This window comes from Orycteropus afer, unplaced genomic scaffold (assembly GCF_000298275.1).
Source record: "Orycteropus afer afer isolate SDZICR_OR568_19922 unplaced genomic scaffold, OryAfe1.0 scaffold00283, whole genome shotgun sequence".
NCBI classification, from domain to species: Eukaryota; Metazoa; Chordata; class Mammalia; order Tubulidentata; family Orycteropodidae; genus Orycteropus; species Orycteropus afer.
Genome location: NW_006921870.1, coordinates 582,107 through 604,078, shown reverse-complemented (window position 1 = coordinate 604,078; position 21,972 = coordinate 582,107). Strand labels below are relative to the sequence as shown.

The 21,972-nt window shown below is 45.8% G+C and overlaps 1 protein-coding gene across 1 annotated transcript in view; it reads right to left on the bottom strand.

The window, feature by feature from the left end:
• The window catches only part of WNT7A (Wnt family member 7A), a 68,910-nt gene that overhangs the window by 35,151 nt on the left and 11,787 nt on the right, over positions 1 to 21,972 (bottom strand). The window contains exon 3 of the mRNA XM_007950620.1: positions 14,521 to 14,792. Coding sequence (XP_007948811.1) covers positions 14,521 to 14,792 — 272 coding nt within the window. The remainder of the gene's footprint in view (positions 1 to 14,520; positions 14,793 to 21,972) is intronic.

Genomic DNA, 21,972 nt, shown 5'->3' with positions numbered 1-21,972 from the left:
CCTAGGATATTGATCTTTATGCATTCTATTTAATTTTTTATAATTTCCAATTTTCCTACATTCATACTTCATACATTTCATGTTCCAATTATTAATGGATATTTGTAGCTGTTTCTTCCCATTTTGAGTTATGCCCCATCAGCAAATGGAGATCATGGAAGCTTTACTCCATCTATGTCATTAAGGTCAACTCTACTCTGAGGAGGCAACTTTTCCCCAGTTGTAGTTTGAGTGCCTTCCAATTAAGGGGCTTATTTTCTGGTAGTATATCAAACAGTGTTTCAGGACTATTTGTAAAGTTTTCCAGTAATATATCAGACAATGTTACACTGTTATTCATAAGGTTTTCACTGGCCAATTCTTTGAGAAGTGAATGGCCCTTTCCTTCTTCCCATTCTGTGTTAGTTTAAAAGCTCCACTGAAAGATGTCCACTATAGGTGACCCTGCTAGTATTTGAGATACTGGTAGCATCACAGCAACATACAAGCCACTGCAGTATGACAAACTGACAGAGGAGTGGTGGACCTGTCTATCATGCAATAAAAGCCCAAGATCCCCTAACAGGAGAAGATCAAGTTGTGGCTATGAGCCTCCTCAGACTGCCTCCCATCTAGAACTCTCAAAAGCTAAAAGGAACTAACTCCCCAAGAGTTTCTCCACTAGAAGACTGAGTGGCTCCCAGCCAGAGCCTCAGCTGCCTTGTCTGCAAAATGGGCACAATGATACCACTCACTTGGAGGAAAGAGTTGTGAGACTTGGCTAAGGAAAAGTTTTGCTTTTTTTTTTTTTTTTTAAGTTTTTTAAACTGTAAAGTGTCTTACAAATGTTGTTAGAATCATTAGTATTTCAAATACTATCCCTCCTTCCAGGTTCATGTATATAAACACACACACTAATATAGAGAGAGAGGGAGGGGAGGGGAGGAGAGGGACTGAAAGACAGGCAGGCAGACCCAGAGGTGAAATGACCCTGGCTTGGATGCTTTCTCTGTGGGAAACCTTAAGCATGCTATTTAACCCTTCTTTTCCTTATCTTTAAATGGGATGAACAACAAGTCCTTCCCCCATGAGATAATTAATGGAGAGCACTTAGAATGGTACCTGGCGAACAACAAGTCCTTCCCCCATGAGATAATTAATGGAGAGCACTTAGAATGGTACCTGGCACACAGTCAGCATTGTAAATGTCCTCAATAATAATCAGGTTTCAGGGAGGCACACAGCAACACACAGCAAGAGCCAAGAGTTCCAGTCTCACATACCCCATGCCCAGGTTTCTGGGGCCAGTGCCTGGGGTGGCCTTACGTGTGTGAACCCTCTTCCTTCTGAAGCTTACCCCAGTTCCTCCACTCTGGAAGGGTGCCTCAGATGCCAAGCAGTGGAGTTAACAAAGACACCTAAGGTGGTTGGGAAAATTAAAGGATTTAATCCATGTAGAACTCTCGAGAACCCTGCCTGGGACTGAGCGAGTGCTAACCACTGTGAGCTGTCTTTCCTAGTGTTGCCTCAAATGCACGCTGGAAGCTGATGATTTATAGAAGCCCCTTTGAAAGGTAAAGAGTCATTTTTAGGGATATAATTGTACCTGTATTTCTCCTTAAAACACATACAAGTGTTCAGGAATAAGAAATGAGAAGGCTGATTGCTCCTCGTGGCAGTTCCTCCAAATCACCTGGGCCACACCCCCCCTTCACTCCCTCCTTTTAGTACCATTCCTGCCTTCTCTCCTCTCAACCTCCTCTCATCACCACTTAGCTCCCCCCATCCCTGCTGATTTGATAACACTCAGGGGTCCCAGTCCCCCTTCTGAGGACAAAGGCAGTGATTGTCCTCAGCGGGTACCTTTTGACTTGGTCTCACTGTGGTGTAATTGAGCACCCCCCACAACTTCCCTCATTTGGGAGCCTCTCAGAGCCTCACTACATTGTCCCTTCCCCACCCAGGTCAGTTTCAAATGAACCTCTGGCTGAAAGGCAGCAGTGACACTGGGAATTCCTTCCAAGAGAAATTAGGTGGCCGGTATTTGAGATCCCTTGGCTGGCCAGAAAGGAGCTCTGGTGGTGTAGGGCCTAAGGCATTTGACTGCTAACCAGAAAGTTGGCAGTTCAAACCCATCAGCCACTCCCTGGAGGGAAGAAGGAACAATCTACTTCCATAAAGATTTACAGCTTTGGAAACCCAGTGGAGATTGCTATGAGATGGAAATGACTTGATGGCCATGAGTTTTTTTTTTGTTGTTGTTGTTGTTTTTTGTCTGGTCAGTGGCCAGGAGGTGAAAGAATTGGCTCCCACTATGATGGGCAAGACCTCCCCAGCCCCCTTCATAATAATAATAAACATCTCCCCCCTGAGCTCTGACTCTGTACCCTCATGCTCTAAGCCAATGGTGTCCAACAGAACTGTCTGCAATGATGGAACCAATTTGGTAGCCATGAGCCAAATGTGGCTACTGAGCACTTAAAATGTAGGTTGAAGAACTGGCTTTTTCATCTTATTGCTTTTATCTAACTTAAGTAGCAACTTGGGACTTGTGGCTACTGTATTAGACAGCACAGCTTTAAGCACTTTAAATTCATTAAATCATTTAACACTCACAATACACTTTGGTAGTACTGTTATCCCTGTTTTACAGATGGAGGAACTGAGGCACAGAGAGGCAAAGTAACATGCCCAAGGTCAACATAGATAGGACACAACAAAGCCATGAGTTGGCCCCAGAGCCTAATTCTCACACTCCAACACCCATCTCCTGAGCCCTGTTGACACTTGTGTAGAGAGAAAGCAGAGAACCAGCTACTTATAGCCCCACTGCTTGCCAGTTCTCTAGTGGCCATTTCTGACAACATCTGCGGATCAGTGGCAACATGCACCACTGGACACTCTGCTGTGCTGGGGCCCAGGTTGGGCTCTGGAAGACACCAAGGTGTACCTCCCAACTACAAGGATGAACAGGACATGGCTGCTCTAGACCACCTTCCATCAGCCATGTATACCCAGAAACTTCTGTAACACAAGAGATGCCTAGGCCTCTGTACCAGTTGTGGAGACCCCGTGGATGTGCCTTCATCTGGGCATCTCCTGGTCCAGTATCACCACAAGATCTCTATGATCTCTATGATCAGTTCCCTCACCCACTGAGGAGAGGCCTCATGCAGGTTTCTCTCCACTGCCATAATTCCCTACTGGCTCTGTGGTTTCCTCTTCCAGGCAGAAGACAGTGTCTGAGGACTGTCCCAGGACCACAATGATCAGAGATGATGCACCCAGCCAAACCAAACCCACTGCTGTTGAGTTGATTCTGACTCACATTGACCCTCTTAGACAGAGTTGAACTGTCCCATAGGGTTCTCAAGGTTGTAATCTTTACAGGAGCAGACTGCCACATCTTTTTCCCAAAGAGTGACTGGTGGGTTCAAACCATTAACTTTTTGTTTGGCAGCTGAACACCTAACCACTACACCACCAGGGTTCCTTAGAGAAGATGCACAATGCCTAAAGCAGTACCCCAATCCCCACATGACCAACTGTCAGGGATTTATGGGAGCTGAGAGCCATAGTCTCCAAGTTCCCCAAGTCTAGGGATCCTAGAAACTTAGGGTTTCATCTGACAATCATGGGATGTTAGGACTGAGAAGGTGGGCAATGACAAAAGTATTGAAGTCCAAAAATCCCTAGAGCTGGTGGGATTATTCACTGGTGAAGGACGGAATCTGGAGCCAGACTTGGATCACAGGCTTCGATCACAGAGTTGCCACCAGTCAGCTGTGCTGCCTTGGGCAAATTTCTTAATTTCTTTGTGCCTCCATTTTCCCATATATGAAATGGAGAGAACAACAGACAGTGCTACCCTCATTGAGTGGGATTAAATTAGTACATATATTTCAAGTGTTAATATGAAATTCCTATCTATATTATCCCAGAAAAAGAAAGCTCTAGTGGCAATATGGTTAAGGTATTGGCCGCTAAACCAAAAGTTCAGCCGTCCAAATCCTTCAGCCACTTTCTGGGAGAAAGACAAAGCAGTCTGATTCTGTAGAGATTCACAGCCTTGGAAACCTTATGGGGGTCACTATGAGTCAGAATTGACTTGATGGCAGTAGGTTAGTTTTTGGTTTGGCCCTCTACCTGGCTCTCATCTTCTGGGAGAAGACTTGTCTGAGTTTCTTGCTTCTCTCACCTGGTAGCAAATTCTTTCTCACTAGAGATGAAATCTGTCCCTTCTCCACATTCCTCCATCCAGTGGGTCTTGGTCCTGTCTGGTATCTCCCCACCCCACCTCTTTCAGGGACTTGGGACACTGATGGCTGTCCCCACCAAGCCAGGGTCTCTAATTGCCTCCTTTGGCTATGTTCCAGGCTGTCATTGGATTGGATAGGCTACTTTTAGCAACCCACAGCAAAGTAGGATGCTGGAGTCCCAACCCTATGGAACTGGAGTTGCACAGACATTTCCATTCTCTGTAGATACAGGCTGCTCCTGTCCCCCCTATTCCCCTCCGCCCCATGGCCTCCCTTATCTCATCCTCTCCCTTTCTGGGCACTGCGATGGCCACTGCTATCACCATGGCAGCACTACCAGGACCTGACTGGGCCCTGCCCTTGCTTTGTCATCAAAGAGAACTGGAAAAACCTCTACCTCAGGTGTATTGTCCAGCCCAGCCTGGGCTGGTCCCACTTTGACCTCTTCTCAGTGGCTTCTGTTCCATTTGGTTCTGGTCTGGCTCCTTCCTCTGGGCCTGAACATCCTGGCCTGGTCTTTCCAGTGTGTTGCCCTCAATGCATCTCAATGCATCCAGCCCAGCTCCCTCCACCTTGGTCAGTCATAAAGAATAGCAGGGAGTTTGAGCTGGGAGACAGCCCTGGGTGTGAAGCTTGACTCCCCTACTGTGGGAGTGTGATGGGCCTTGGGCAAGAACCCTCTGGGTCTGGGTTTTAACCTCCCACTGATTAATGGGGCTGAGGAAAGGAGAATCAGTATCTCTAAAATGATTCTACAGTTCTCCCCTGCACTGTCTGGAGGGCACACTATTGGACAGGGCACACTATTGGACAGAGACTGTCAGATTTGGCACATAGATAGGCAAAATGAACCTTGGCCTAAATCTCATGCCTTAAACAAAAGTTAATTCAAGATGGATCATGGACTTAAATGTAGACATGAAACTTTTAGAAAAAACATAGGAGAAAATCTTCAGGATGTAGGATCAGGCAAAAAGTTCTTAAACAACAACAAAAGCAGTATCCATAAAAGGAAGAATTGATAAATTGAACCTAATAAAAATTAAAAACATTTGCGTTATAAAGGACCCTATAAAGAGGAAGAAGAGACAAGCTACAGACTGGTAAAAAATGTTTGCAAATCACTTGTCTGAAACAAGATTAGTATCTAGACTATAAAAAGAAGTTTCAAAATTCAACAGTTTAAAAAAAAAAATTAGAAAATGGGCAAAAGACATGAAAAGACATATTACCAAAGAGGCTATACAGATGGCAAAAGAACACATTAAAGATGTTCAGTATCACTGGCCATTAAGGAAATGCTAATTAAAACCACAATGAGATAGCACCAAACACAGATAAGAATGCCCCCCCCACCAAAAAAAAAGTGATAACATCAGATCCTGTCAAGGATGCAGAGAAACTGGATGTCTCATACATCATGGTGGGAATGTAAAATGGTTTTGCCAACTAAAAAACAGCATGATACTTTCTTATGAAACTCAATACTCAACAATAATATACCCAGTAATTGAGCCCCTGAGCATTAATCCCAGATAAATTAAAATGTATGTCACACAAAAACCTGTACGTAATTGTTTATAGCAGCTTTATCCATAATAGCCCCAAACTGGAAGCAACCCACGTGTAGGTTAAAGGTTAAGCAAACTGTGCTATATCCATACCATGGAATATTACTCAGCAATAAAAAGGAATAAACTATTGACACATGCAACAGTGTAGATGAATCTCGAGGGAATTATGCTGAAAGAAAAAGCTAAGCACAATCGTTCTATTTTGTATGATTCATTTTATATAACATTCTTGAAATGATAAGATTGTAGAAGAAAACACATCAGTGGTTGCCAGTGGTAAAGGACGGGGGGACAGAAGAAAGTGGGTGTGTCTATAAAAGGACAACAGGAGGGATCACTGGGGGGATAGAAATGTTCCAGTCTTGACTTTGTCAATGCCAGTATTGATTGTAATACTATATACAAGCATACCTCAGTTTATTGTGCTTCATTTTATTGAACTTCAAAGACACTGTGTTTTTTACTAACTGATGGTTTGTGGCAACCTTGTGTCAAGTGAGTCTATCACTGCATTTTTCCAACAGCATGGGTTCATTTTATGTCTCTGTGTCATATTTTAGTAATTCACATAATATTTCAAACTTTTTCATAATGCTGTTGCACACTTGGGAGCTCTGGTAGCATAGTGCCTAAGACACTTGACTGCTAACCAGAAGGCTGGCAGTTCAAACCCACCAGCCACTCCTTGGAAAGAAGATGGGGCAATCTATTTCCATAGTGATACTGCCTCAGAAACCCAAGGAGGGGTTGCTATGAGTCAGGTTCAACTTGATGGCATATAACAACAACAACGACAACACCATTGTACACTTACTAGACTACAGTAGTATAGTATAAACATATGTTTATGTGCACTGGGAAACCAAAAATTTCACGTGACTTACTTTCTGCAATATTTGCTTTATCACTGTGGTCAGGAACCAAACCTGCAGTCTCTCTGAGGTATGCCAATATAGTTTTGCAAGATGTTACTACTGGGAGAAATTGAATAAAAGGTACATGGAATCTTTCTGTATTATTTCTTACAAATCCATGTGAATCTCACTGCTGTAGACTTATTCCAAAATAAAAAAAGCTCAACAAAAAAATTAATTTGAGATAAATGGTGAATAAATTTTAATGAAAATCTTCCAGGAAATATTTGGGACCTACTTATAATAAAAACATTCATTGTTTATATTAAACTCAAATTTAACTAACCCTCTTGAATTTTATGTGACAACCCTATTCCAGGAGAATTCCCCAGGAAAGAGCAGAGTATTGTCATTTTATTGATTCTTTCAACAAATAATTCTTAAGCTCTTGCTGTGTGCTAGGTACTGTTCTAAGCACAGGGCATATACAACTGTGAACAGAGACAGGCCTTACCCTCATGATGTTGACATTCTAGTGGGTAGTGATAGTCAATAAACATGTAACTAGACTAGACTCACTGCCGTTGAGTCAGATGGGACTCAAAAGCGACCCATCCTTGAGTTTCTGAGGCAGTATCACTATGGAAGTAGACTGCCCAACATTCCTTCTGAGGAGTGGCCGATGGATTTGAACCGCCAGACTTCTGGTTAGCAGTCAAATGCCTTAGGCCACCAAAGTTCCTAATAAACATGTAAAGAGCTATGTAAATAAGATCACTTCACATGGTGATACATGTTATCTAGAAAATTATACAGTGTGGTGTGGCAGAGACAGATGAGTTGGATATTGGGTAGGGTACACAGGGAAGGTCTTCCTGAAATGATGGTATCTGAGTGTAGATCTAAAGGAACCAAAGAAGCTACTTTGCAAAGATTTGAGAAAGGGTATGCTGGACAGAGGAACAGTATGTGCAAAGCCTTGAGACAGGAGCAAGCGTCATAGACTTCAGAAATGTGCAGTACAGCTGGAGGTTGGAGAGCAAAGGAGGGTAGTTGTAGACAAAGTAGGCATCCAATGCTTCTAAGAACTTTGTATCCTCTCCCACCCCTCATATCAGACCTATAAAAATCTCTCTGAAACCAGAAGGTCCACCATGAAGGAAACTTGGGGCCCTGGATGGATGAAATCTGCCTAGGGTCACCCTTTGTCCACTGAATCCCAGTTGCAGGCCTTTCCATCTGGAAGATGAGAAGCTAGATCTGGGGCAGGAATAGGGACACCACAGCCCAAGGAGGCCTCCTCCCAGCCTGTCCTGGTCAGCAGGCTTTAGGCCAAGTGAGGCCTGGCTCCTCGGGCCCTTGACGTGCCACTGTTGGCCACTCTTTCTGGTAAAAAATTCAAGTGGCCCTCAGGATAGCAAAGAGGAGCATAGCTGAGCAAGCCTTATCTTGGCTCCACCCCTGCTGCCAGGGGAAGGTCCCTGGTGTACCCTGACTCATAGGCCTGCCTGTGGCCAGGGCAGGAGTGGGAATCCAGCTCCCAGGAGCACCCAGACCAGATGGGGCAGGGCAGGAACAAGACTGACATCCCTCCCTGAGCAAGAGACTAGGGCTGGGCAGGAAGGTGACTTCTCACTCTGGTGGAATTCCATCCCCCTGAGCTCACCTCCCTCAAAGCAAGCAGCACATTCCAGCAGGGGCCAGCCCTGTCCTAGCTGTGCCCCCATTCCCAGGGCTGCCTCCCTCTTAGGCTCAGACACCTGGCTCCCAGGAGGGGCTACAGAAGGCCCTTTTATCCCTGCAAGGCCCAGACAGCCTTGTCAGGGGCAGTATTGTCTTGTGGCTGGCCTGTCCCTTGACCAAGGCTCCAGAGCAAAGAAAGAGCAGAAGCAGGTTCATGGCAAAGCCCAGGCTTCCCTTCCCCTACAAGGGATGCTTCACAAATGCTCACCAATTCATCCTGACTGTGTCTACTCCCAGTCTCATCCTGTTGTCCATAGCCTTCTTCTGGGGATAACTCTCCCAGGGCAGTGTCCCTGGCTCTCCTGACCTCTCTCATTAGTCCTTTCACTGGGCAACTCCACCAAATTAAATTTGGGGCCTTCTTCTACTACCTCCTGCTGCTGCCAAGGGAGTAACCCAGTCAAGCTCTCCCTCCAGAATTAAGAACCAGGCACCAGCAACCTCCTGAGCATCCCTGACTGCTGGCCACAGTACCTCCTATTCCCTAAAACCAATCTCCCCAGGCCTGGTTCACAACTCCAGTGAGTTGTATGTACCCATCTGTCCATCCCAAATGCAGCTTAGGCCATCGTGCAATTATGCTTCCTAAGATGCTGCCCCTCCTGCCTACTCACAGCCCTTGCTTGGTTTGGCATCAGCTGCCAACCTAGTTCTTTCACTTTGTTTTACACTTCGTCCCAGAAAGGGCCAGAAACATGACCATGTCAATCCCCAGTTAAAGCCACTTCCAGGCACCCACAGCAGAAGGAGGAAGTTCCACTCCTGGGCTTGACATTCAAGGCCTGCATTTGACCTCAGCAACCCTACAGCCTTATCACCCAGCACTCCTCACCCCCTGTTACGCCTTTTCCCCCTCTCCCACATGGGCCCCTGAGCTTTCTCCTCTGTGGATTTTAAGGATTTCTTGCCTTTGAATATGCTGTTATTTTTGCCTGAACTGCCCTCCTCCTCCCCCTCCTTGTCCCCTTGGAGGACTCCTGCTTGTCTTTCAGAGCCCTAGTAGGGGCCTTTTCTTCCCTCAAACATGTTCAGCCTTCTCTGGGAGAAAACCATCCCTCCTTTGTACTATTCTCTGCACCTTCGGAATTGCAGCTCTCCTGTGATGTGCAGCCTGGAACCATAATCTTGCTCCTCTTAACTGACTCTCCTGCTAGACTATGAGAATCTTGAGGGCAAGAACCTTCTTTTAATCTCCTTCCCCACTACCATGGAAAGTTCCCCAAAAGACTGAAAGAAATGATTCAAAGCCACACAGAATCTGTCACCCGAAGATTTCAACTCAGAGATTCTGACTCCTATCTCCCTCCCAACCAAACATCCTGTGATTCTAAACTCCACATGCTAGGATTTGCACCTAATATCCTACCATCCTAACCTAAACAGTCTGTGACTTCAATCCAAACATATTATTGTCCTACATAGAAATTTTATTTATTCCAGAAGGAATGCAGAGAGTGTAATTCTAGCATCACCTCCCCAAGAGATTAGTTTGCAATCCCCAGTGTAAACTGAATTTTCCTGAATTTCTCAGAAATAGGTTTGTCAGACTCATAGTGACCTTACAGGGCAGAGAAGAACTGCCTCAGAGGGTTTCCAAGGCTGTAAATCCTCACAGAAACAGACTGCCACATCTTTCTCCCACAGAGCTGCTGGTAGGCTCAATCTGCCAATTTTGGGTTAGCAGCCTAATGCTTTGACCACTGTACCACCAGGGCTATCTGAGTTGGAATTGACTCCATGGCAGTGTTTTCTTTTCTTTTTTTTTTTTCAGGGCTGTCAGACTGTCTTTCCAGTCTGACTATTCCATGACTGGACCCTTAGATCTCAGCTACTTGAGACAATGAGAGGAAGAAGGGAAACCTAGAACCACTGGTGAGGGTGCCCACCTCCTCAGACTCCACAGCCACATCCTTGACCTGCAAGGGCCTGGCTCTGCCTGGGCTCAGACTCAATCAGGGGCCTCCTGAGCAGGATGACACATGGTGCATCCTCCTGAACTGGCCAGGTGAGGCAGTAGGTCCCCTTAACCCAGGGCAGCAGCAGAGAAGGGCCCCTGGGCCACCTCTCATCAGGCCTACCCAGAACCCTGTATAAGGGGAGAGAGTTCCTGCTACCACTTCTGCCCCAGGATGCACCCCACCCTAGCTCCTCCTCCTCCCCCTTTCTCTTAGTAGCTGCCAACAAGCCCCAGAGGGGGTGGTCAGGTTGAGTCTTGTCTCCCACAGCAAAAGCGAGGATCTGGTGATAAACACCTCTGCGAGCCTTTCCAAGTTGTTCAAACTGAGCAGGTGCTGGCTGGCCCCTTTCCTTTTGGTCCCCCAAATCCACAGTGCATGGGGTCATGGCATCCCAGTGGGGAAGTCCTAGGGTTAAAGTCCATTGTCTTACATTAAGGGTCCTGAATGACTACCCATGACTACCCTCATCTGGCCCTAGCCAGCACCTGAAGATCTACAACAAGGTAGGGGTTACAATCCCATTTGACATATGGGGAAACTGAGGCCTCCAGAGGGGATGGAACTCACAGGCAGCTGGTGGCTGTCTCGGCTCCTGCCCACTTGGATATGTGTCTAGGCCCTTGGAGTACACTGTGGCAGGGAACAAGGGCATCTGGTCAGCCTAACGAGTAGGTGGAGCAATCACTTTCTTGCTTGCTTGGGCTGAGAGCATTTGGTCACTCCCTGGGGTGCTTGAGGGCCAGCTGGAATACTCTCTTGGCCTCTGTTTCCATGCCCATAACACAATAGGACCTGACAATACTGATAAAGTCTTTTCCCTGTGCAAATCTGGGTAGTCCTAAATTTTACCTCTTGGATCAGGAAAATGCATAGGTCCTGTTTGACTGCTTTCCCAGGATGTCATTCCCATGGGTCCTTCCTAAACAGAGTGGAGATGGACAGGTGAGGGAACACCCCTTCAGCTGGGCTTCCCTGAGTGTGGGAGCAGTACTGCTCAGAAATATCAGATCAGGCCCAACCTATATTCTTCGCCTCTTCCCAAAATCTCTGAGCCAGACCCTGTTCCTGTCCCCCACTCTGTTTCACAGGACACTTTCACTCTCACCCTGCTCCAAAACCATCAGTGGCTTCCTGTGACCAAAGAGCCACATCCATTCACTCCATATGTATTTATAGAGCACCTACTGTATGCCAGGCTCTGGGTGCAGCTGTGAATGAACACTCAGGGCTGCTGCTGTCATCAGTGTACTGTCTGGGGAGGACAGAGGGCCACAGAACAAGGTAACATCAGAGAAAAGTCCAGGAAGGAGAGGAAAGAAGGCTTTTCTGATGAGCAGACACTGAGCTGAAATCTCAGTGTTAAAGAGAAGGCAGCCTTAAGAAGCTCTAGAGAGGAATTTGAGGCTCTTAAGTCCTTGGCCCAACAGGGAATATTTCAGGCCACCCTACCTGCTGTTACCTGGTTAGGAACCCACAGACCAGCCAGTCTGGCCCCCTGTATTGGCTCCATGAGTTCACATCTGGGTTTCTGTCTATAACCTCCCCGTACCAGACCTCTCTTCTCTGCCTAGTCAAATCTCACTCATCTTTTGAGGACTGTCTCCTTAAGAAATACCATCTTGGTTGCTCATATGACTTCTGTCAGTGTACGCTGTCTGCATGGCTCATGACTGTCCTGCAACACTACTAAACAGCCACCAGGAGCCCTCTCACCTGCTAGAGCTGTGCTCATAAACCACTCTCTAAAAGGAGCTCTGGTAGCTTAGTGCCTAAAGCACTTGACTGCTAACTGGAAGGCTGGCAGTTCAAACCCACCAGCCACTCCTCAGAAGGAAGGTTGGGCAATCTACTTCCATAGTGATTTATGAGTTAAGTCTGACTCAACGGCACATAACAACAACAACAACACCTGATGTAAACTGAGCCTTCCACACCCCAGGCCAGGCATGTGTGCCTTTAATTCTCACAGTGGCTCCACTAGGTAGCTGTAGATGAGGAAACTGAGGCTGAGAGAGGAGAGGAGGGCAAGAGGGAGCCTGTGACTTGTGACCTCAGCCCCAAGGGGTGATCTGACCAAAGGAAACCAGAGAAGTGAATAGCTGAAAACCCCTAGGGAGTTTCAGCTGCAGGCAGAGGTTCCACCCAAGGTGCTGGAAGAATCAGGGCCAGGCAGGGCTTTCCTTGAAGCTCTCCCAGGACAGTCATCCCTGCAGGCCAGGTGATTGGCCCTGCTTTGCCCTGCATGACTCAGCATGGCCAGCGATGGCTCTGACACATAGGAAGTGGCTAGAGACTAGAGAGGTGGGAGAGAGGAAGGGGCAACTCCAGTGGAGCCCCACCCACCCTCTGTACTCCAAAGGTCTTGTTCCCCTTCCACCCCCAAGGTGGGCAATCTACTCCCCAACATCCACACTCACAGAGACAGAATCCCTCCTGCCTGGTGATGTTTATACAGACTGCAGACATACCTATCCTGTGCTGAGCACCAACTATGTGTCAGGCCCTGGGGTAAGTGCTTCCCCCCTGCCTCTCTCCTTCCTTCCTCACTTCTGCCTGTGAGAGCACTACATGAAGGCACCAAGAAGCTGACTGCCTGGCCCATGCTCCCTCTGACCACTGTAACACAAGCCCTGGGGCTAGCAGTGGTTGCTGACTTTGCTATGGGGACTTTCAGCAAGTTGCTCTATGCCTGAATTTCTTCACCTGTAAAGCAGGGGTAATGATTGTGTCTACCTCATAAGGACACTGTGAGGATTAAGTGAGCTGGTGCATCCAGTGCTTAGCAGACCACTTATCTCAGAAGTGAGATGAATAAGATGTGTCCATCATTTGTCACTCAAGGCCCTATGGGCATCTCAGGGACATCCTTAGCCAGGAGATAGACTAGGTATGACCTCCTGTAATAAGCTTCTTCTTCTTTTTTTTCTTTTTAACTCCTCCTCCCCCTTTTGTAAAAAAATAATTTTCGTGAGTTGGCAACATTTTAAAATGAGGTGATTACACATAAGCATCAGAGGCTAAGATCCAGGGGGCTAGCACCTTGACCTGCATTACTGCTAGGCCATAATGGGCTGGAGCTGAACCGGCCCTCAAATAAGCCTAAGTTCCTTAGTTCATCACAGCCCTGCACAGTCCCATGGGCAATTGTGTATGTGACCACTGATGGTGGCCCCTACACATGTCTTCCTGTCACTAAAGTGACCCTCCCCAATAAGTAGGCACCCTGCCCTCCCTCCTATCCATCCTGGCTCACAGTACTTCTTTACTGAGCTCAAGCCAACATAAGACCCATACCTCTTGGGCCTAGGGGCTCCAGAGTGGCCTCTGAGTACCTTCTTCTTCTAAGGTACTCCCAGAACCCACTTCCAGCCTCAGATACTGCCCAAGATAGGCAGCCCTATCTTGGGCTGCCTGACACACTTCATCAAGCTGCCTCTGCTCCCATACTTCCCAGGGTAGGGAGCATATTCCTTTACTGGAAACTTGATACTGCTGGTCCTCACCCTGGCAGGGCCTGCTTCCCTGGGACACTCTACCTGTGGAGTGGCACTCTGGTGCTGCAGACGTATTTGTTTGCCCTACCCTGGGACACCAACTCCTCACAGGATGAGGTCTCCAGACTCCTTCCTATTCCAGCCACCTCTACTAGAAACATCTGAAACATCCCTGACTCTCTTCTAAGCAAAGCCTGGAGTTCAGAAGGGTCTGAAGAGACAGTAAAGAGAGAATAATCTCTTCTTTCATTTTGAACTCCAGATCTTGGTTAAGATGACCAGAGGACAACTTGCCAGTTCTTGCAGCTGCTGCACATTGATGACTCCTACTGACTTCACCTCAAATGCCTCCCCAATCAGATTTTTCTATAGCTGATTTTGTGGACTGTATAAGAGTTCCCATGAATACTGCTATCTATTTTGCTGAGTTACATTCAATTTGTTGTAATTGATATCCAGTTATTCAGCCTCTCTAGTGACTGCCAAACATCATGCCATACACAAATTTTGACCAGCAACAAACTGGCTACCTAGTCAGGTGGAATGGGGCTGAGGGCAGAGCCCTGTATCACACCACCAGACATCCAACACCAGCCATTATTGAAAAGCTGTTTGCAGCATCTCTGCTGAGCTGCCAACATCCCTCCCTGACTGCCTACCTTCCGGCCTGCTTCGTTATTGTGCAAGTTCATCAGAGTCCGGGCATTCTGCTTGATCTCGCGTGCATCCACAAAGACCTTGGCGAAGCCGATGCCGTAGCGGATGTCAGCAGAGCAGCCACCCCACTTCCAGCCCTCATCCCTGTGGTACTGGCCTTGCTTCTCCTTGTCACAGCCACAGTCACTTAGGTTGCCCTGGGTACATGCAGCTGTGATGGCATGGGCCACACCAGCAGCAATGATAGCATACGTGAAGGCAGCCTCCCGGCTCCCTGCAAGGAGGAGAGAAAAGCAGAAAGGCTGGGGTCAGGAACTGGGCATTCTGGGACAACGCCAGAGCCTGGATGATGAGGAAGCTGGGCTCACTCTTATTGCTCCACAAACACGGCCTAAATGCCTGTTCCTTGCCCTAAAAATGCTCCCACTTGGGTAGATCACAATGCTTGAGCACTTCTCAAGTTCAAGGTGGACCCCAAATTGAAGTGCAGCCTTATTGTGTGCCTAGGATCTTCCTCCAAGTACACACTGGTCCCTAAAGTAAAGACTGCACTATGGACCATGAAACAATGTGGTGCACCATTCCATCTATAGAGATCCCAGGGGTAAGGTTCCGGCTGCTGAAGTACACTTATTGTATGTTTAAGGTTTACTGTTAACCTTACTGATGTTGGCCTTCCTCCCCAACATTAAGCTGACCACTACAAAAACTACCCTGGGCATTGGGATAATGTGTAGACTTGTGAGCCTCTTTATACTTCTATTGCCTCCTCTGTGGAATGGAGCTAACAAAAGCATCTGTGTACCATGGGCCACCATGTAGACAGACTGACAGAGTGAGAGGAAGCTGCTGAGCACAGTGTCTGGCATGCAATGTTTGCTTAGTAAATGCCAGCCATGGCTATTATGATTGTTGTTGTTATTATTACCATTACCTTCAACCATTATTGTTATTGCTATTATTATTACTTTTAATGTCAGCCTTTACTATTGTTGTTATCACTGGGTCTCGTGTGCCTCTTGGGCTTATTTTGTTCCATTACATCCAGAGGGATAAGATAGCCTCACACAAAGGAAGTGTGCAGAGCTGATATGGAATCTGTCTGCCCAGTCAAGCTGTGAGTTTGTGAAAGGACAGGGACCATGTCTGTCTCCAACCCCCAACATAATGTGTGAGGGATTCACGAAGGAGAGAGCACTGAGTTTCAATTTCAACTCTGATGAACAAGTAATTTAACCTCTCTGAGTCTCTGTTTCCTCACCTGTTTAAAAGCACTTATACTGTAGGAAGAAATGGCTTTCACCTGGCACATAGCAGATGTTTAAACCAACAATAGTGAGTATTATAATTACTGTAATTGATGAAACCACAGGCACCACTGGGATACACAGAGAAGCTTCCCTTTGCTTTATTTCTTTCTATTTTAGGTTTGTTTTGTTTATTGTCTGCCCTCCATACTTACCACCACCACCCACTGCCCCTCTACAATATAATTCCCTTGAAGGCAAGTACTTTGCCTTGTTGCCTGCTGTGTCCTCTGGGCCTGGCACAAAGCACTCAGTATACTATTTCTGTTGAATAAATGAATGAAACCTCCCCAAACTCCAACAAAATAGTAGCTAACAACCACCAGACCTTCATTTAGTTCTTATTATTTGTCAAGCTCCTTGTTAAGCCCTTTAGAAGAGTATGCTCATCTATTCCTTAGGCAAAACAGCTCCTCCAGGAAGTTGTACTAGTAAGCCCATTTTACAGAGGACAAAATTGAGGCTAAGAGAGGATTTGACCAGGCAGGCATGGAGCCCCTGATGGCCCAGGGCAGAAGATGCTCCTTGAAGCCTCCTGATGGCCCACCTCCTCAGCCCACTCAGTAAAACACCCCAGGGTTGTCAGAGGCCTCCAATCAAGCTTAAGGTATTTTCTTTGGGGTATGGGGATGGGGGGTGATAGAAATAAATTGTTTGTTGAGCACCTACTATGTGCCTGACCCATTCTTGGTTATCCATGCAGTAATTCACAAAAGCCCACTGGGTAGACACCATTCTCTACAATCTAAAGGTGGGGAAACTGAGGCTCTGAGAATTTAAGTGATTTGCAGCTTGAGCAGGGCCCTGAGATGCTGTGGTCCTGGGAGTGGGTAGGAACAGGTGAGGTAGAGGAATATGGGAGGAGGGAAGTTGCACATGTGGGCAGAAGCTGGGTCCTGCTGGACCCACAGCATCCTGATCCCAAATCAGAGACAATCAGAGAACAGAGTTCCCTGCTACCACCCTCCTCACCCCTCACCTCAGAGCCACAGACTTAGAGCATGAGGGTTACTCAGCAATCCCTGAATCCACCATCCAGAAATACAGATTGGTGGAGACCAGAAGACTTCCCCAAAGTCACTAGCAAGAACAGGGGAATCCTGGCTCCCAGCATGGAGCATCCTGCCTTCAACCCTACCACAACTTCCTTAACTCTAGATCTACCTACATCTCTCTCAGGTAAGTTTTCTATTTAGCAGCCCAGGGGAGCACCCCTCAGGACTCTCCATGAAGACTTCAGCTCCGAACCCTGGTAAGACAAGAAGGAACCTATTAATCCCTTCCTCCTCTCCTCATTCAGTAAGGCCGCATGAGCAAAGACTGTGCCTCCTAAGTCTCAGATTCCCCACTTGTAATATGGTAACCATCAGGTGTAAAAAGCCTAGGCAGCTGGAAGGTGCTCAAGGAAGCACAGCAAGCATTGATGACTGATATGGAGATGGGGAACCTGGGTTCCTCACACATTCCAGCTACACACCAATCCCACTAGTTAGAGGAAATCAACTGGTATCCAAGCCTGCCCAAAACATTCCATTCCACCGCCCTGTGCAGCCACTATAAATGGTTTGCACCAGAATATTATCTGGGTGTATTTACGGTATCTTACTGGAAACCACAAAATGCATTGTATTTTTCCTCCTTTCTTTTGCTATTTAAAGCCAGTGGGTCAGAGAGTGAGCAATCTGCAGTGACACAAGCTGAAATATATGATGATTTGGAAAAATTCAGATGGAAAAAGGTTGTTTTTGCCAGCCCTATGGCAGGGCAATTCATGGCCCCTCAGGGCTTGAAATGCCACATTGGGCTGCCTCCGGCTAAAAGAACTCAAGAGCCTTTCTATGAATGACGGAAAGATTTGGGAGTGTGAGGAGCATGGGTCTGGGCTGACATTAGCTAAGGCAAGAAGCACACAGAGAAGGAAATGCAGAGGCATATAAGCAGAACCAGGCCTCCACCCACCTCTTTTGCCTCAGCCCTATCCAAGGACCTCTATTCCCACCAAACAAGGCTACCATACACTGTCAACATCTTCTTGCCCCTTCCTGCTTCCATGTCTCCTCTGTATTCCAGGAACTCCTGGCTAGAGGTGATAGATACTGCTCTTTCACCTGGAAATGTCCTTCCTCTCTCTGACTGCCAGATGAGAGGCAAAGTAGCTCTATGGTTCCAAAGCAGGGCTCTGGAGGCCAATAAACCTGGATTTGCATCATGGCTCCACTAGTGACGGGAGCTGAGGTGAGTTCACTGACCTCTAAAGGCTTCAGTTCCTCATTTCTCAAATAGGAGGAATAAAATCCCCGCCTTCCAGTGTTGTTGGCAGGGGCAGATTACCCAATAAGCAAGATACGCATAGGTTTACTTATGCTTACTAACTAATGTGTAGTGAACAAATTTCACATGGCTGGAATCAAAGACATGAAAAACATGTGAAACAGTTCATTACAGATTAGTAAGTACCCATTACAGATGGGTACTTCATCCCTGTTAAGGATTTTAATTTGAAAAGAGGTTTGGACTCTGGAGGAAGTTGCCATGGGGTTGGGAAAGAGATGTCAGCCATACTTGGAGGGCAGAACCTTCAATGTGATGAAAAAATGTGAAATTGTTCACTACAGGTTAGTAAGTAAGCACAAGTAGGCCTATGCTTACTTTGTTTATTGGGTAATCTACCCCTGGGTTGGAAGGATTAAATCAACTACTACATTTGAAAGAATTGGTCCACACTTGGTAAGGGATCAATAAATTAATGGTGATTTTATTGGATGTATATAATGATGTTGTCATTGATAGGTGCTGTTGAGTCATCTCTGACTCATAGCGACCCTATGTACAACAAAATGAAACACTACCCGGTCCTGTGCCAGCCTCACAATCCTTGCTATACCTGAGCCCATAGTTGCAGCCACTGTGTCAATCCATCTTGTTGAGAGCCCTTCCCTTTTTCATTGACTCTCTACTTTACCAAGCATGATAGTTTTCTCTAGGGAATGGTCCCTTCTGACAACATGACCAAAGTATGTAAGACGAAGGAGCATTCCGGCTGCACTTCTTCCAGGACAGATATGTTAGTTCTTTTGGCAGTCCATAATACTTTCAGTATTCTTCACCAATACCACAACTCAAAAACATCAACTCTTCTTCAGTTTTCCTTATTCATTTTCCAGGTCTCATATGCATATGAAGCCATTGAAAATACCATGGCTTGGGTTAGGTGCACCTTAGTCCTCAAGGAGACATCTTTGCTCTTTAGCACATTAAAGAGGTCTTTTGCAACAGCATACCCATCAAAATGTGGTTCAAATGTCCCCTCCTCTGCAAAACCTTCCTGATATTTCATCCTTCTGCTGTGGTCCAGCGCTGCATCCATCCTTATTTGGCTTTATTGTGTTGAATTGATAATTCAGTCTCTCCCCCACCGGTTTGCAGACACCTGGTTATTCATTTGTGAAGCTTCAACAACTAAATGAGTGAATAACTTTGTGTGTGCATGTGTGTCTTTCTATCTGTCTGTATATGATATGAAAGCTGGAAAGGGAACATTATAGCAAAGGATTCATAGAATAGAATAGTGTCAGGAGAGCTAAAACCTAGGTTGAACTAATAAGACTTGCCGCCCCCCTTCCCCCCAAAAAAAGCAAGCAAGACAAAAAGTCCTTTGTTAGCTGCGTCCTAATCAAGGATAGAGAAAGAATAGGTCTTTTGCTGGGGCAAGATAGTTTATTGTTAGGAAATGACAGAGAGAAAGTGGACTTGCCTGTCCCTCACTTCATTCTCTCACTGGAAAGGTCTTTAGACTTATCCTTCCAAGATTTCTATAGACATGCTCACACAGCCCAAGAGGAGTGAAAAAGATAGAGCTGTTTTTGTGAGGCACACAGATTCCTAGGCCCAGGACTCTAGGACTAGACAGCTACCCTTGGAGGTGGAGGAAGCTGCTAAATAACTATCTAAGAACAGAAGTAGTCACCCAGATGCTACAGGAGGTAAAGCCCAGAAGTGCATTCAAGTTCCTGGCTTGTAGGTAGAGGAAGGTGGACTCTAAGAGCTTAATCCTATGTCATTTGTATTCATCTCTGGGGAAATTCGAGTGGGGGGGGGAGGCGGCGGATCTCAAACAGAAGATCTTCAGCATTTAGAGAAGAATGCAGCCCTCCTCAGGAGCACATGTTTAGAAATCACCATTTCTTCTTCCAGCATGAGATACATAGCACATTTCAAGTAAAATGGCACAGTCCCACGATTATGGCAACATGGCATAGCTACTGAGATAAAGATTCAGCCAAATGCAGGATCCAGATGTGCCTAAAAGCTCAGAGACCTTTCTCAAAGCTGTCTTCTTATATAAAAGCAGACCACAGCCCTAAGGCAACTACTCAGCTACTCCAATAGATTCCACCATGGAGTTGATTACCACTCTCATCATGGGCAATAAACCATCTAGCTGCCCAGCCACTCAAAGCCAGGCCCCGCAAAATTGACACACAACCTTACTATCACAATAGGCAATTTAATGAAGAGTAAACATGTGCAGCCAGTAAAAAGAGGAAGAGATTGCAACTGTATCACTTCTCAGGGAAGTGCAAACAAGACTACAGTGAGGTAGCATTTCACAGTCACCCAACAGGAAATAATGAAGAAGTATGGACAATCCCAAGTGCTGGAAGTAGCAGTGGATCAACACTGTTGGCTTGAAGAAGTGAGATTTTACACAATCCCATTGGAATCACATTAGCATTCATACTTTGTTGTTGCTGTTAGGTGTCACCCAGTCGGCTCAGACTGTAATGACTTATGTATAACAGAACACAACCCTGCCCAGTCCTTTTCCATGTTCATTATCATTGGTATGTTGGAGGTAATTATTGTGGCTATTGTGTCAATCTATCTCATTGAGGGTTTTCACTGGCCCTCTACTTTACCAACATGATGTCCCTTTCTAGTAACTGGTTTCTCCTGATGATGTGTTCAAAATAAGTGAATCAAAGTCTCTCTATCCTTGCTTCTAAGGAGCATTCTGGATGTATTTCTTCTAATACTGGTTTGTTCATTCTTCTGGCAATCCACAGTTTCAATGTATCAATTCATCTTCTGTCCTCCTTTTCTACTACACAACTGTAGCACGCATATGAGGCAGGTGAAAAGACCATGGTTTTGGGCAGGCACACCTTACTCATCAAAGTGACAGCTTTCCTTTTTAAAGCTTAAAAGAAATCTTTGATAGCAGATATGTCCAATGCAATACATTATTTGATCTCTTGACTATTGCTTACATGGACATTGATTTGTTGATCCAAGCAGAATAGCAACTTCAACTTCAATTTATTCTCCTTATATAATTCATAGTGCCTAAGGCATTTGACTGCTAACCAGAAGGCTGGTGGTTCAAACCCACCAGCCACTCCTCAGAAGAAAGGTTGGGCAATCTACTTCTGTAGTGATACTGCCTTGGAAAACCAAGCAGGGGTCACTATGAGTCGGATCCAACTCGACAGCAGTGAGTTAGTTTGAGTTATATAATTCATACCTTATGACCACCAAGTCTATCATACGTTATGTATATACTCAAGAGAAAATTACCCCATGTGAACCAGGAGAATACACAAGAAAGTTTGGAGGAGAATTGCTAATGACAGCAAATACTCAGAAACTACCCAGATGTACCCAATGGAGAGGATACATGATTTATTGACCACCAGTAAAATGAATCAATAGCTCTGAGAAAAAGTATAGATGGATCTGGTTAATGTTGAGTGAAAAAGTAAATTATGCATGATTGCATATAACATGATGCCTTTTCTTTGTAAAATTAAGTACAATTCAAACTAAATAATATACCTATGGGGAAAATATCAATAGAATAAATTAAACATAGAAAATAAAATGGATGGGAAACCCAAGATTCAGGATTGAGAGAAATTGGCTTTGGAGAAGAGAGACAAGGGGCTCAGGGGAAGATATAAAGTTCAGGTTGTTGTATGGGGTGGTGCAGTGGATTGGAAGGCATGCACTGTATTGTTTAAGAAAAAGAAAATGACCTAGTAATTCCCCTCCAACTGTGTACCCAAGACACTTGAAAGCACTGAATCAAACACATGTACACCAATGTTTATTACAGCACTATTCAGAATACCCAAAAGATGGAATATA